The 17,527-nt window shown below is 39.7% G+C and overlaps 1 protein-coding gene across 1 annotated transcript; it reads left to right on the top strand.

Annotated features, from left to right (window-relative positions):
• The first annotated feature begins 9,158 nt into the window (after nucleotides 1-9,158).
• Nucleotides 9,159-10,730, top strand: LOC131235254 (early nodulin-20). The gene has a single exon (XM_058232396.1). It carries the CDS (start codon nucleotides 9,211-9,213, stop codon nucleotides 9,754-9,756), a length of 546 nt encoding a protein of 181 aa, XP_058088379.1. The 5' UTR covers nucleotides 9,159-9,210; the 3' UTR covers nucleotides 9,757-10,730.
• Nucleotides 10,731-17,527: the final 6,797 nt, after the last annotated feature.

Raw genomic sequence — 17,527 nt, 5'->3', positions numbered from 1 at the left:
AACAATGCACATGAAAAAGATGTGCCCACTGAGCTTTTCAAAGCTCATGGCTTCTTTTATTAAATTAGATTTTTTATTTTTTTATTTTTATTTTTTTTACACACGCACACACACCCCACACACACGCTAGTGGAATTTCACCACCTATGGATTCTCGAACCCTTGACCGGGTGTTGAAACTCCTGGGAGTCCACCACCCGAGCAAGAGTAAGGATCCTATTAAATTAGAATTTGCGTATTCACTATATCCATAATTGTTTTATAATAAAATGAAATTCTGGGTTGCTTTCCCATCTCGTTTATAATATCTGATATCATAGTTGAGGAAAATACTACCAACTATAAATAAATAAATAAATAAATAAATAAATCAGTTTCATTCCAAGAGCTAGCAGAGTCATGATTCCAGCTCATTTTTTAGGCTTGACACCAGCTCATTTTTTAGGCTTGACACGCATGTAGCTCAAAGGTAGTATGATTCCTCACTTATTAGAACACGCAACAACTATAAAATTAGGATTATTTAGACGGATGTAGCTTGCCTAAGGTGTTACAGAATCTCTTGTCATTGAGACATGACCCAATAAAAATGCATTACATGTCAAGTGATAAAAAGTGTATGCAATCACTTTTTAGAGACTATCCACAAACAAATGATTTTACCGTTTTTTCATAAGCTCATGGGCTCAGGTGGTACATTTCCAATGAGCCACTTTAAGTTTGGTTAAAGGCTATTGGCATCCAAGGAAGGTTTTACTAGTATACCACTAATTAGTGGCTTGGCCAATCTAGACCATACATCTGGTGGCCTAGAACTGGTGTAAGATATGATCCAAATTACAAACGGATCAGATGAAAAAAAATAAAATAAAAGAAGTAGAAGAAAAGAACGACATCTGATCCAAGAAATGGGTATAATGATTTGTTGACCAGTGCTCAGGTTAACTGACCAGAGGATGGGGTTTTCATTTGGTGAGCTTTTTGGCCGTGGTCAATTTGTAATAGGGACAACCGGACGCGGATTTTCTATACCGGTTCGGTTCCGGATCGGTTCCATGGTTCTGGGCTTTTTATAATCCAACCCAATTGCAAGCCCATGTCCATTCATGTTGTGGTCCATTTGATGAATGGTTTGGATATTGTATAAGGTGTGCAAAAATACATTTACGAAAATAATTGTTTTAGAGAAAATAATTATAAGGTGTGCAAAAATATATTAGTTCAGTTCCACGGTTCGGTTCTACGGATCGGATCCACGGTTTGGTTCTACGGATTGGTTCACGGTTTGGTTCGGTTCTACATACATCCAAACCGAGAACTGAACCGATGTCACCGGTTCTTTAATTTTTGGAACCAGAACCGGAACCGGTGCACTCTAGAAAGTAGAAGAAAAGAATGACATCTGATCCAAGAAATGGGTATAATGATTTGTTGACCAGTGCTCAGGTTAACTGACCAGAGGATGGGGTTTTCATTTGGTGGGCTTTTTGGCCGTGGTCAATTTGTAATAGGGGCAACCGGACGTGGATTTTCTGTGAAAGCCTTCCACATGAAGTTCCTACCATAGAATCTTAGGTGGGGCCTACCATGATGTTTGTGAGAAATCCACCCTACCCATATGGTTTTTTAGCTTATTTTATGACATTCGACAAAAAATGAGCCGAATCCAATAATCAAGTGAGCCCAAAACGTTAGAATTGAATGTCCATAGAAATATGCTTAGGGCCACAGAAGTCCATAGTTGAAATATTCTTGGACCACAGAAGTTTTGAATCAGGGTATCTTGGATTTCGTTAAATTTTAGTTTTAAGTCCTAAAATGAGCTAAAAAACGGATGAATCGTGCAGATTTCTAAAAAAATCACCGCGGTGGCCCCACCTAGGTTCAGATAGCAGTACTTTCGCAGCAAATCCGCGTCTAGGACAATCAGTCGTTTCTGCGCAAACCACAAACCGAGGTGGCGTGTTGGGCTATCAATCACTTTCAATTTTAAAATGTTTAATATTTCTCGACAGATGCTCCGGTGCTCTCAGGGCCTAAGTTAACAGGGACGCAGATTAGCTATGACCGGTTCAGTAACAATCTGGCCACAGAAGTAACATCACCAGGTTCCGTGGGCCCACCATGGTCTATGTGTTGTAGCCGTCTATTCATTTGGAGAAACCATTTTAAGGCAGGAGACAAATAATGAGGCGGCTCAAAATCTCAAGTGGACCCACCAGTGAAAACAATGGGGATTGAACACTTATCATTAAAAACTTCTTGGAGGCCACGGAAGCTTCCAAATCAAGCTGATATTTGTGTTTTCCCTTCGTCTATGTATTTTTTTTAACTTACAGACAGGTTGGATCTCAAATAAAGATCATAGTGGACCCAGGAAGGTTTCAACGGTGGGCGTCACTATCCCCACTGTTTTCTACTGTGGGGTTAATTTGAGCTTTGAATCTGCTTCATTTTTTGTCTTTTACCCTCCATTTTCATGAGATGGTTAGGATTGCATAACAAAATCATAAGCAATCTATGATTACCATTGTCAGATTCTTAACTGGACTTTTTTTAAGATGATCCGGACCATCCATATCAAAGGTTAGTGATCAGATTATTACCATTGTCAGATTGGTGTGATATTTGCATGGTAGTCCATAAAATCTATATCAAACCTATTAGACAGTCTTGGATTGAATTGTCCAAGTGTTCCCAATGCAACCAGGATCACTGTAAGTATTCTGAGAACACTGGATCATATATAGTATCTCTTGGTGTATTCACTTGCTTTTAATATAGATGGTGTGATTGGGACAGTTGATCTGGTGGACCATCCATAAACTGTAGTAAGTAAGAGCACGCAATTAGGGTGATTTTGTGCCGTGGGTCATCCACGTGGTGGCTCACCGGCACGTGGTCCAGGGCCTACGCTCACATGGTTCGGGACTCTTCCCATGTTAGAGAGAGAGAGAGAGAGAGTAGTCAACGACTATTCCCTTTCTTAAGAAAAAAAACATTGATTCTCCGTAAGAGCACTATAGCCACAGCCACGGGCCCACGGCCGCGGGAACGGATCGGCTACTACCCCTGCCACCAGCCCCGTGGCTGGTTGTCGGTGCTATGTGGGCCCCACCATGATGTATGTGTTTCATCCATTTTTACCGTTCATTTCAAGGCTTCATCCCAAAATTGAGAGGGATACAAATCTTAGGTGTACCACACCACATGAAAACAATAGTGATTGGATATCCACCATTAAAATCCTCCTAAGGCCCACTGTACTGTTTATTTGACATCCAATCTGTTTATTAGGTCATAAAGACCCCAATGAAGGTAAAAAAAACAAATATCAGCTTGATCCAAAACTTTTGTGGCCACCAAAAAGTTTTGTAACGATCGGCGCTCATTCAACACTGTTTTCTATAATGTGGTCCACTTGAGATTGGGATATACCTCAATTTTGGTCTCATGTCATAAAATGATCTAGAAAAATAGATGGACAGCATGGATGAAACATATACATCATGGCGGGTCCCACAGAGCACTGACCACCAGCCCTTTCCATCCGTTTTTTCATATCAATTTAGGGCACGAGACAAAAATGTAGCAGGTTCAAATTTCAAGTGAACCATATTTAAGAAAATAACGGTGATTAACCGTTAAAATTTTATTGTACACAAAATTTTTAGATTAATCTAATATTTATATTTTCCCTTCATCTACATGTGTGTGACTTTATCAAGAGATTGGATGGAAAAATAAATATCACGGTGGGCCTTAGGAAGTTTCTAATGCTGAGCGATTCAATCACTATTGTTTCCTGTAGTGTGATCAACTTGAGATTTCTATTTACTTCAATTTTTGTTTCGTCCAAAAATCAGCCATAAAAACAGATGAATGGCGTGGATATACTACATATACATCAAGGTGGGCCCCACGGTCTGGGCTCGGACATAATCCACTCCCGTATCCAAACCATCCAAATGGACTGATCCCTGTAGATTTTGAACTGGTCCAATAGCAGATTGATCAAACGATCCTAACCTCCTCAAAATTTCCCCGTGTTTTTTCTCATCTTAGCCGTAGGTTTTCTCATAACCAGTGTCTATTTGATGGCCACCATTTAAAGAAGGTTCGATCAACCTTTCAGTGTGAGTCATGTGGTATCCAAAATACGACTCGCGATCTGGACATTTAATACGAGATACATGCATGCCACGTGTACTCTGTCCGTAGCTCATGACCATGAATGAGGTACATGCATGTCTACGAAGGAGGTACATGTATCCACGTATATACGGACCAGAATTGAAGAGGTCACTCATTTCACACGCACAAAACATCATCAGTTAGGATAGGGGCTATGTTGCACGTGCCAATTCCAAAACTCAGATCGGTACGTACATAAAATGGGCCACGCTGCTATGGGAAATATGGACGGTCAAAAAAATAAGTGACTAATAATCTATAACCAACATGCATGTGTTGCACGCCCAGATTAGGAACCATCTAGGCTAAAGGAATTTTCATGGTGGGCCCCGCCTAATGAGCGGTACGGGCTCCTCATAAGTGTGCGACTGTGGAACGTGTTTGGTGGATTGCCTCTTGACTGCTTCTCGGGGGATAAGGTAGTTCCCGTGTAACCATACTAACCGTAAAGCAGGACCGTTCATTTAGTTCTTCCCACGATGGATGTGTAATAACTTACAAGAGTATTTGATTATCCAAACCATCCATTAGCTTGAGTTAGGCATAAAAGTGGTAAATGCAGGAAAAAAATAATGTCTCTGGTTATCCGGTGTTGTCAATCAAATTGTTTCTTGTCACGCTTAGGGCTTTACACGAACTAAGTTAGATCAGTTAGATCGGTCGACCCAACTTGAAAAGGCTCAATTTGACACGGTTTGAAACTGAGCTCGAGCCATGTCAGGTTGATTTTTTAAGCTCGAAGAAAATTTGATCTGAGATGGAGCTTGCTCAAGCTCAGCTCAACTTGGATCGAACCCCAACTCAAATCGAACTCGGATCGAACCTATTTAGTGACTCAGTTATTTTGATATTGATATTGCTCATCAAGTGTTTGACGAAATGACTCAATGAAGTATCGGCTAGTGGCGAGGAATGTATGGATATAAAACAAATATCCTTGTATCTTGATTTTTATATTACTTACTGAGTGTTTGATGAAATACTTGTAAACTGATGTTGCCAGGTTACATTCTGTGAGAAATTGAAGGTGTACTCCATATATTTGAGAAAATGGCGTAGAGGCTCAATCTTGGCTCGAACTCAGCTCAAAGTAACCCAAGCTTTTGACTGAATCGAGCGGAGCTAACCAGTCAAGCTCGAGGATCGAGCCGAGCCAAGTTCGAGCTGGGGTCAGCTAGTGGTCGAGCCAAGTCAAGTTGTGCCAAGTTCGAATTAGTTCGACTCGTGTACACCTCCAGTCACGTGTGATGTGTACAAGTGTGTCAGAATTGATATAGTGACTCGATTTAAATTGATCAACTTTAACCTTAGATGTCAAAATAAGCAGATACGTCTAATATAAACATATATGATAATAATTTAAGAAGATTAATCCCATATTCAGCTACTTGCAAAATTTTGTAATATTTAGGCGATAATCAAATGGTAGGTTTTTCACCCAAAAGTAAATCATGCTTTGACTTTCACAAAAAATAATAATAATAATAATAATAATTTTTTAGTATACCAATGTACAATCAGACAAAAGGAAAAACTCACAATCGATCACTAAAAGCGACTGCCATAATGCATTTTTTGAAATAACTATTTTATATTGAATAAAGATTAAGTCTAGCATATCAGTATAGCCCTAAATTACAACTAAAAACTATCACTAAGAATTATCACTATTAGATTATTACTACTCCTAGAGTAAACTAAGATAAAAGGACGATTTGATTTATTTGATTAGTGTGAAATACTTTGTTCTATTAATATCTTTTGTTATTTATAGATTTCTCTCTCAGTTATTCCATATATGTTTCTCTTCTTCAATCTAATAGTTATGGCAACTAAGTAGTTACTACATCAGCCTTTTATATACTTTATTCCTTTCTAGATACATGTCCCTCTAATTGTTTCTCTTTTGCTCTATTGCTTTTCGCTTTAGGGCATTTTTTGACTGCTCGTTCCGCTTTTAGATACCTCTCGACCATTTAGTTCACTTCTGAGCACCTCTCAATCTTATCTTTCCTCTCAATTGCACTTGATGGATGCCTCTCGATCATTTGGTTTGCTTTTAAATATGTCTAGGCCACTCTATATCTTATCATGCATCCTACTAACTATAATCTCCTAAAAAGTACTTCACATATTCTTGAAGGTATTTAGTATATTATATCTTTTCCTTATTATAATACATGTATATATATCCTTGTTAACTACTTCGGAACTGTGAAGATTGAGGTACAATAGTTGACGGGTGTTGCTCAAAAAACGTGTCCAACCTGAAGAAAGGCCCAACGAATGAATGGTCCTGACTGGTATATAGGATTGCCACATGTACCCTGGAGGATAGGTGTACTGTATAAGTTAGATACTTGCCTCCGTAGCAACTCGAGATCACCAGCATGAGTTGCTCCATGGAGCACCGGTGGAGAGTTTACCATGCGTAGGGCATTATCCAATAAACATAAAGACTGGAGGATCTTGACCATTGCTTTATGGAGTTGTATGTAAGCCATTGGAAATTTACTTTCAACGGTCCAGCTTGAGCCATGCGTATCATTGATTATAATCGTCCATTCAGTGTAAGATTCGTAATCTTGCATGTCTACACTATCACCTAGAATGTGGACAGCTGATCATCAGACCATCTCTACAAGTGGGCCCCAACGGAGCAATGCAAGATATTTCTCCACCGCATCCCATCTTGGGTTGTTAATTGGGTTTTGCTAGAATACATCCGGAGGGATTTCAATACAATGTATCCCTATTATATCCATTGTAGCTGGGGTCGTACATAGAAATCCAAACCGTTGATCTGGCCAAATACAAAGATTGAAGGTGGGTGATAAAAAATAATTTACAATATTAGAAATCCTAAATCTAAGAATCAATGGCTCACCAAAAGGGGTCAAGGAGACTGCCCATGATCAGCAGGAAATTACTTAACGTTAATCCATGCCTTTCATAAGCTACATCGCTTCTTGTTTTGTCTTTATCTAAAAAGCTGGGATGATTCGACACTTAGGTGGGTCACCCAACAAAATTATACCTAAAACCTTCAAAGTTATTTAGTATGGCCGACATAAGTTTTGGGACAGCATGATTTTTGGGTAATTTTTTAATCTTGGTGAGACACACCAGGGTAGGTGATGCAGGGAAGGACGGTCTTACTCTGGGATAAGTACTCTAAATCCAGGAAGCTCTCTTGGATTCCTCAGATTTTTCGTGAATCCGCTGGGTGTACTGACAAGCTAACCCTATATATATATATATATGTGTGTGTGTGTGTGTGTGTGTGAAAGCAATTTCTAATCAAGTTGAAAATAAATTATTTGGAAATAAAAAAATTGAAATTACGATCCTTTAATTAATGAGTTCAAACCTAGGATGTGAGTTTTACACTCAAACTCACTAAAAACGTCACTTATTATAAATAGTAAAATCATCATTATAGATGATAATGATTCTTAATAGACTTCATGGTTTTCAGCCAAAAATAGTAACTATCCAATATGGCCTAACTACATCATTCTCGTAATTTTTCTAACCCCTTTTCATGTTGGGCACAGCTCCTGCAACTCAAAAGATCAAGAGTTATGATTGAAGTAAAACTTATTATTTATAGGAAAAATGAAAATAAAATGCACTTTTGACCATCAAGTTGAATCTTGCAAATCCGGCAACCCAGTGTTGTGGGGTTCATTAGCTAAAGTAGTTTCCCCTACTCCAAAATTATATATGATATGTTGAAGAACTCATTTCAGTTTGTGAGATAAGTATGACTATTTTAAAATTTTGATAGTCGAGATCATTTCTACCTATGATGGGGCCTTCTCTGGTCCTTTGCTATGAAAGTGTTCGTGACCTGCTTTAATGAAAGTTCCAGCCACACAACTCTCAATTTGCAGAAGTAACCTCAACCTCTATAGGTACCTTGCAAGAGATAAACTAGCTTGGTTCTTCATCATTAGCTAACCTCCATTGATAGTGAGTCCCATCTTATAAACAATATGGATCGAATAGACATAGTCCCAACAATATTCCCCTTAGGGATGCATTCGAGCTAGGGCTGTACACAAACTACGTTAGCTCAGTTAGCTCGCTCGACTCAACTCGTAAAGCTCGATTCGACTCGGTTTGAAATTGAGTTTGAGCCGGTTTGAAATTGAGTTTGAGTTCAAAAAATTTTGAACCGAGTTCAAGCTTGCTCAAGCTCGACTTGACTCGGATCGAACCCCAACTCGAATCGAACTCGGATTTAACCAATTCGGTGACTCGGTTACTTTGATATTGATGTTGCTCACCAAGTGTTTGATGAAATGACTCAACGAGCTGTTGGCTAGCGGCAAGGAAGGTATGTATATGAAACAAATATAATTTTTTTTTTGATTTTAATGTTACCTACAAGGTGTTTGATAAAATACTTGTAAACAGCTACTGCTATTTTACGTACACTAAAAAATTGAAAGTGCACTTCATGTGTTTGTGAAAAAGTTACACAGGCTTAATCTTGGCTCGGTCTAGCCCGAGCTGCTGACCGAACCGAGTCGAGCTGGCCAATCAGGCTCAAGGATCGAGACGAGCCGAGTTCAAACTGGGGTCAGCTAGCGGTTGAGCTTAGTCAAGCAGTGCCAAGCTGGACTCCGTTGGATTCGTGTAGACCTCTAATTCGAGCCATGGTTAGAACATTGGGCCGGACTAACTCGTTCACTCCTACGTCGACTCGCGATTTGCCCAGGTCTGAGCTGAATCGGGTCGTCCATGGCGACTGGGGAAGTGACCTGTGGCTGTGGTATCGAATGGGATCGGGTCCGGGTCTGTGAGACAAGTCACATCAAACTCATCCAGACTCTTAAAATCGTGATTATTGCAAACCTCCATTTTGTTAGATATAATATTACACAGTTAATTACCTTCCCTAATTAAATAAATAAATAAATAAAATCTATTTATATTCACAGAACACCACAAAACAACAAACCCCATCTCTCTCTCTCTCTCTCTCTCTCTCTCTCTCTCTCTCTCCAAATGAAGAATCCCACAGACCCTCCTCCCTTCCCAACTCCAAAACGCTCCTCATCTCGCCGTACAAAATCCTTCTCCTTCTCATCATCATCATCCTCATCCTCACCGTCGAATCCTGACTCTCCATTAACTCCAACCATTCCCCTCCCATTTTCCAACGGCATCCCTTTCTCATGGGAACAACAGCCCGGCATCCCCAAGCAACCCAACTCCCTTTCTTCCAATCCCAACCGTCCATCGTCTCTCGATCTCCTCCCTCTCCCTCCTGCTTCCATCTCCACCACCCCCAAGAAGAAATCTCAAGAAATCATCAGCGCAGGACCAGATCCTTTCATCACAGCCTTACTGGAGTGCTCCAAAGATCATCAACGTGATCCAGTGGCCCATCATTGGAAAGGCGAGAGGGTTTCAAGAAGTCTAAGTGATCGGTTCGGATTCATCGATCTCTACGTTTCTTGCAAACGGACGTGCACTGTTACAGATTCGCATGTTTTCCTTCCTAGGCCGAACCGGCCGGCTTACGATCTGCTGAACCGCCGGTCCGGTTGACCACATCTCCGCACTACTCCTACCGACGCTTCTTTTTTTGGTAAAAAAGAAAGCAGTATTTTTACACTCTTTTCTCTTTTTTTCGAGGAATTGTATGATCCTCAGCCCGAGGACATGCACTATGTACTTGGGTTTTCATTTTGTACAAGTGCGCCCATGTGAAAATATTCTAGTACATTGGTCTGTTCGTGGGAACCTCTCCCGTATTGGAAGATCCTAGCCGTTAATCTTGTATCTTTTATTTTTCACCTAAATGTGGAAAATTGGTGTGATCATGGTTCGATCTCTATATTTCTCTATTTTCACCCATAATCCAAATGTTAGTAATTGTGAGTGGTTGATCAACGGTGGGAAAAAACTGACCAACGGTTTGGATTGTAGAAATGTGCGGTCCAGTTAGACTATCTGAAAACCCGAGTATACTTTGCCTGTCCTAGGGCCGAGAATCATATCTCCTTCTTCTTTTTTTTGCATGCATTCACTCCTTTTACTACTTTTAGCAACCGTTATCTCCTGAGCGTTTGACGCAATGCACCAAATTGCGGCTGTTTGATTCTATCCTTTGCATTCCAAAACCTGATTAATTACATCTTAGCCGTTAATCTACATACCACCACCAATTGGACGGCTATGATCATCCCATTAATGTAATTTTCAAGCTGTGCTCCATCTACTCTAGAATTCCTGATTTGGGTTGTCTTGCATGGATGAGTGTTGTCCAAAACGGTCATGTATTCGCATGTATCGGCCTAGAACGACCCTATTAGGAGCGATATGTTGCACTGAAATCCATTCACTTCCCACAATTTAGTATTTTGTGACAAACGCACATGGAAGCCTATCTACTACCAATGTAGTACAAAAAAGGGGCAATTCAGGTTCGAAAAGTAGAGGAAAGGGTTGTATGTGTGAAAATTGGGGTGTACAAATATCCAATAATAATAATAATATATGGCTGGATTTTATTTTATTTTTATTGTTTTTTATTTTATAAAGACTTGATTCGTCCGGTTACGGCAATATGAAGTGTCTTTTTCTTGAATGTCGTATCTTTTAATTGGGTTTGTATAGTTTATGATTTTGTAAGTCATAATTTCACGTGTTTGGTGGAAAACAGCACTACTTGCAACCATATAAATTAGCTTCCTTTGACTTGTTTGGGTGAATAATGGTTTACAAAATTCGGATCTGTTTCTTTTGGGAATATGACAAACGTGTTTCTGACATGCCAGCCTGCATGCTTGGAACTAGGGATGAAGGAGCTGTGATCAGTTATCTTGAGTGAGTGTACTTCTTTGCACGTGTCTGGATAACTTTGCATACGTGGGATGGATTTGAGCCACTCATCTTACAGATTGATTGTCTGGATTTCTTGGTTAAAGAAATTAAGCCATTTTACTCTTTTAGTGGTAGCATGGTCCATCCATCAGTTGGATCTGACCTTGCTTCATGTTTTTGCAAAAAATGTGGAGTATGTGAGTCCAATATTGGAAGCAGGTGGATGCCTCAAGTTTTTAAGAGCCGTACATTTGCCTTTTAAATTGTGGCACACATGACCAGTGGATTGACCTGATTCTTGGCCTGGAGAATCACTGTAGATTAGTGGCTTTGCAATGCATGGATTGGATCTTAGACCTGCCATACCACGTAGGAACATGCGTGTTGGCATTCTATTTATTTTGTGTCAAGTGCAGTATAGCATGTCACAATTGACATAAGGGCTCAATTCAAGCTAATCAACTTTGACCTCCGGAGCTAAAATAAGTAGATATGTCAATTTTGACAGTATACAATTGAGTGTGAGGAAATTGATTAACTACTCACTGACTTGCAGAATATTTGTAATGATTGTGCAAAAATTAGATGTGGAGTTCTTCCTCTGAGGATGGGTTGTGACTTTCCTTTCACAAAAAATGACTTTTGTGTATACCGGTGCAATTAAACAAAAGAAAAAACTTGCATACAATCACTAAGAATAATTGTAAGAGTGTTTTTTTTTTTTTTTGTGGCACACATGACCACTTAATGTATGTTTTGTAATACATGAAAGAGAGGGCTCATAGTGGCAGAGCCCTCTCTCTCTCTCTCTCTCTCTCTCTCTCTCTCTCCCCTGTTTGCGGCCCACCATGATGCAAATATTTTATCTACGATGACTGCCCGTGGGGCCCGCCTTGCTGACCGTCCAGACAGCCCACCTGGCTGTCCGTCTGGACAGGCTTGGTTGAAGGGAAAACATAAATATTAGCTTTATCTAAAGCTATGGTGCGCCACACGTGTGGACCCACCTAACCTATGTATTTTATCCAAGCTGTCCATCCTTTGGACGGTGGGACCCACCCTGCACGTGTGGGATCTCCACCATCCAGCAGGGACGTGGACCCACCGTGATCTATGTATCTTATCCACATTGCCCACACTGTAGGACGGTGGGACCCACCCCTATTTATATGTTTTATCAACACCGTCCATATGCTGAACCACCACATATATAGCTGTTGTATTGACCTTAGCAAGTTCTGTGGGTCTCAGCATGAGATATATGTTATATCCCAATCGTACATCCACTTGGCAGCTGGTGGGGCCCACCCCACACGTGCTGCACATGTGGGCAGGTGGGGCCCACCTTGATGTACATATTCCGCATCCACATCGTCCTTCCATGGGACCTCATGATGTATGTGTCCTATATCAACGTTGTTCGTCCATTTGATGGGCATGGGACCCACCCACACGCGCTGCACATGTGGGGTGGGGTCCACCTTGGTGATATGTGTTTTATTTAAACAGTCCATCTGCATGGACGTTAGCTAGTTCTGTGGGTCTGATCAGACGTATGTGTTATATTCACCGTCCATCTTTGGACAGTGGGGACCATCGTTATATATGTGTTTTATCCCTACCGTCCAGAGGTTTGGGATGGTGGGGCCTGATGGTGGTGTGACTGTCCATGTTGTCCACACGTGGACAGTGGGACCCACATGATGTAGGTGTTATATCCACACCGTCCACCCTATTTCCAGATCATTTCGAAGCCCACCATGATATGTATGTTTTATCCTTGCCGTCCATCGGTTTTCAGGCCGACTTGTTGATTGGCGTGGCCCAAATGAGATGTATTTAAGCCCTAGATGGTGAGGCCCAATGTGATGTATATGAGGCCCATGAGTGAGGCCCAATGTGATGCATGTGAGGCCTTTGTATGAGGCCCAATGTGATGTATGTGAGACCCTTGTATGAGGCCCAACATGATGTATGTGAGGCCTTTGTGTGAGGCCCAATGTGATGTATATGAGGACCATTGTGATGTGTGATTCGACCATCATGTATGTAATGATGTTTATGATGCCCATTCATTTTCCTAGTTAATTCTAAATGGGTCATGCCTTGAAAGCAATGATGGTTTAATGCCTACATTGTAAGGGCAATGATGGTTAAATGTCCACATTGTAACTCTCCATAGGGCCTATTGTTAGGGCCATTCTCATCTCCCCTTAATGGACTAACCCAAATTGTTGGGCCCCCATGATCATTAGGCCCATTCTTGATATGAGTAGGCCGTCTAGGCCTATCCTTGATATGAGAATAGTACATCATCATCATATAACATGCTTAGTATAGCTTCATGATACATGCCCATGCGCATCATATGTATGTTTGATATAAGGAGTGATTGATCATAGCACATGCCATTGGGTGGATTATTATGGGACTACCTGATAGGAAGAGTTGCCCACATGAGCACACGGTATGCGTAGGATTACTGCATGACTGATAGTATGATTCATGTATCTCACATTTGTATAACATGATTACTATACGCCCTAACGATATTAAGGCTGTAGCCTCCACAAGCATACCATGGATGGCAGGATTGGACAACAAAAATCTTTTCTCTACATGGGGTGTGATAGATGTCCTTAGGTGAAATTTCTTAAACCCTTATGGTATCAGGAGGTTGCTCCAACGTCTAGACCGATTGGATGCATGAGCGTCAAGTGCCGAATACCAGGAGGTTGCGCTTCCCAATATGTCGTGGTTGGTTAGAAGGGGGTGCGACATTACCCGCCCGAGAGGAGGGGGCAAGGTTAGGCTGAGTTTGACCAGCTCAAGGAATGGGTCCGCTATCACGAGCTTGGCCCGATATGGTAGGCAGATAATGAGGTCTCTTTCACTCACCTTGTTGCACATGATGGAGCAGCAATCTGGTTTGGAGTGTACTAAACCCCCGTGATATTCCAGAGTTGAGATGTATTGATATGTGGATTCATATGAGAGATTGGTATGCTTGAGTTGTATCTCGTATATGACATTAGCCATGTAGGCCTCGCATTGCATGGCTTTGGTATGGCCGATGGCATTCATGCCTCGCATCACATGATCTTGGTATGGCCGATAGTATTCATATCTTGCATCGCATAGCCTTGGTACGGTTGATGGCATTCATGGACTTACCAGCATTTCTACATTACTCTGATATTGTATACTTGCATTTCTACCGTGCGCATACACTTTCACCACCCTTTAAGCTTTTGTAAGCTTACGCACAACCGTTGCGTGCAGGTGACACTAGGACGCTGCGGTAGCATTGAGATTGGAGTGTGCAGTAGACTTCTAGAGCTTCTGATATTATTATTGTATTTCCTTTTATGCATTGTACTTAAAAGTTTTTTATCATAGTGAAAATGTGATGGAGTTGTTGGTTGTTGTTTGTGGGTTATGTTTATAGTTATGCTTATTACGAATCAAAATTCATGTTGAAAATCCTCCTTGTAGGATCCCAAGATTGAAACTTGGTATATGAGTGTCAAGAGCCGAGAATGGAGTACTACGGAGGCTATCGGCACCGGATTCAGCTATCGAAAATTTTGTGAGCTTAGTTTCCGAGTTTGGGGCGTGACATTTCATATAGAAGATATTTTATCTTTATTCAACCAAGCCTTCACTAGTGATACCTTGGTGGTGGATTCCCCAACGCCTTCATCGAAGCTTTTGTAACTTTAAGAGGAATTACAAGTTCTCATTCACTCTAAGGATTCTGACATCATTTCTTCATAGTCATCCTTCTTCTCCAATCCTTCGGTTCTATTCCTTTTTTATGTTTTTCTTTTTGAGTTTTAGTTCAATCATGTCTTTGATTAGGTAATATTTCATTTAGGGTTAAGATATTAAGCTTGTATTATTTTTAATGCTTAGTTTACTTTGATTCAAGTATTTGATTTGATTGTTGAACAATTCATTGATATTTGGTTTAAATGAAGATATATATATTTACTTACTTTGATTCATTGTCAACTCTAGGCATATTGGATACTTAAGAAAGCTAAGAGTAATTTCTTATCTATTTTGTAAAGGATTGATCCGTAAAATTCATTGATCTATCATAGACTACATGCATGATAGATGCTTTGAATTTCTTGCAATCAACACCTTGGTGCTTTATGTAGAAACCAATTCAATTGAAGTTCAAATCTATTCTGGGTTTATGAATGATGATTTAATCACTCTATTATCCAACTAGATAAGATAAGATGTCGATTCCAATTAAGTTATATGATTGAATCAACTGAAATAAAATTAATGATGGCTATAAGTGGATCATCGGTGCTTTAATGTTTTAATTTTATTTTAAAAAAATTCAATTATAATATTACTTTGTAATTAGATTTTAGACGTAGTTCTAGTTGTATTTCTAAAGTGTTCCATAAATTGTACGATCATAAGTCTATGTGGGTACAACATCGATCTTATCAAGTTATTACTATATTGCAGTCTTGCACTTGGGGTTGTCTTAATAGGTACTAATGCTAAATTTTCAACCGATCTAGCATCAACCTATTGCTGATGTGCGACAGATGCCCTTTCGGTAAACATAGCCATAAATCGGTTAATGCTTTCGCCATGGCTAGCCATTCATCTATTAAAGGTTTCAGTCTAAGCTCGTGATTGTTAAGCCTAAATACGTGACAATTTCAATAATGTATTGAATTATCCTTTACATATTGACTATCCCGATTGACATAATCTCAAGGGATTCAACCCAAGATGTCGATGCTTTATCTAGGTTTGGTAGAAAAGGTACCGAATTGGGTGGTGGATTCACTTGCTCGGGTACCTGTTGAACTTACAACCCTTCCTCCTGGGCAAGAGGTTTATTAGCTGTAGCATTAGTAACTACATAAATATTTCGACCACATCTTTGGCTCATGATTCTACTAAACTTTTGCACTAATAAGTATAATCAATGTCCCATTGGGCAAGTCAAAAATTATATATATATATATATATTTTTTTCATGACCAGTACAAAATAAATACTTATGGTAGCTAAGTAGTTGTTTAAGTCCCACTAGGCATGTCAAAAATTGTTTACACTCTGTTTGTTTTCTATCACATGCGGTGTGTGCGGGCATGCCAAAATCAATATAGCGACTTGATTCAAACCGATCAACTTTGACCCCAAGCACCAAAATAGATAGATACGTTAAACTTGACAGTATATAACTGAATTTGAGAAGATCGATCACCTACTCAGCTACTTTGTTTCTCTGAAGATGGGTTGCGCCTTGCTTTTCACAAGAAATGACTTTTTAGTATACCGGTGTAATTAAACAAAGAAAAACTTACAGTTGGTCACCAAGAACAATTACAAGAGTGCTTCTTATGAAAGAACTGCTTGTATCGAATAAGGATCAAGTCCAGTATGAGCATAAACTTGGATTACAACTAAGAAATTATCTCTACTGGATTATTACTACTCTTAAGATAGACCGTGCTAAGATAAATTGATAAATTTGATTTATTTGTCGGATTTAGTTGTGTATTTTTTTCGCTAATCTTCCTACTATTTATAAATTTCTTTTGTATTTATTCTTAAAATATTTCTCTTCTTTATTGGATGGTTATTGCAACCAAGGCATCACCATCTAGATCATTCTCTTGTTATATTTTTCATTTTTATTATTCTTCTTCTGCCAAGCTTTATTCTCCTCGGTCATGACTTGCTCTTCAACCACATTGTGCTACCAGATGTCTCGACACTAATTTGTTAGTTACCTGATGACATGCAACATTAAATCGATGCTAGCTATGATTCTACAAAAAGTACTCTTTAGTATTTTAAAAAATCTTTTCATATACCTCCTATCTTATATAATGCCACATGTCACATTTCTATTGACTTTTATCGAAACCGTAAAAAATAGTACAATAGTGTAACTTGTGCATTTAGCTTTATATGCACACCCATGTGGGCTTCGAAAAGCTCATAAATTGATTTGTGGTCAACATTCCCATGTTATCTGTTCTTCAAACATGGCATTTTACTGTAGATCCAATGTGATTAACCTCTTGGACTTTTGCTCCAGCGGATTAGCTGCAGGTGACTATGGGGCCCACCTATATGTATGTATTGTATATTCATGCCATCCATCCTCTAGCTCATTCTAGGGTATGAACCAAAAAATGAAGCAAATCCAAATCTCAAGTAGACCACACCATAGGAAATATAGGTCATTGAATGCCACCCTTAAAAACTTCCTAGGGTCGACCGTACTCTTTATTTTCCATCCAACCTATTGATAAGGACACACAGACCTAGATGAAGAGTAAACACAATTACAGCTTGATCCAAAACTTTTGTGGCCCCAATTTAATGGTGGGAATTCAATCCCTAATCTGTGGTCAGCCTTAGATTTATTTCTACTTTATGTTTTGGGGCCACGCCCTAAAATAAGTTGGAAAATAGATGGATGGCATGGATATACAGCGCATAC

Source organism: Magnolia sinica, chromosome 19 (genome assembly GCF_029962835.1).
Source record: "Magnolia sinica isolate HGM2019 chromosome 19, MsV1, whole genome shotgun sequence".
Lineage (NCBI taxonomy): Eukaryota > Viridiplantae > Streptophyta > Magnoliopsida > Magnoliales > Magnoliaceae > Magnolia > Magnolia sinica.
The sequence above is the reverse complement of the archived record's forward strand: the minus strand, read 5'-3'. Positions and strand labels throughout refer to the sequence as shown.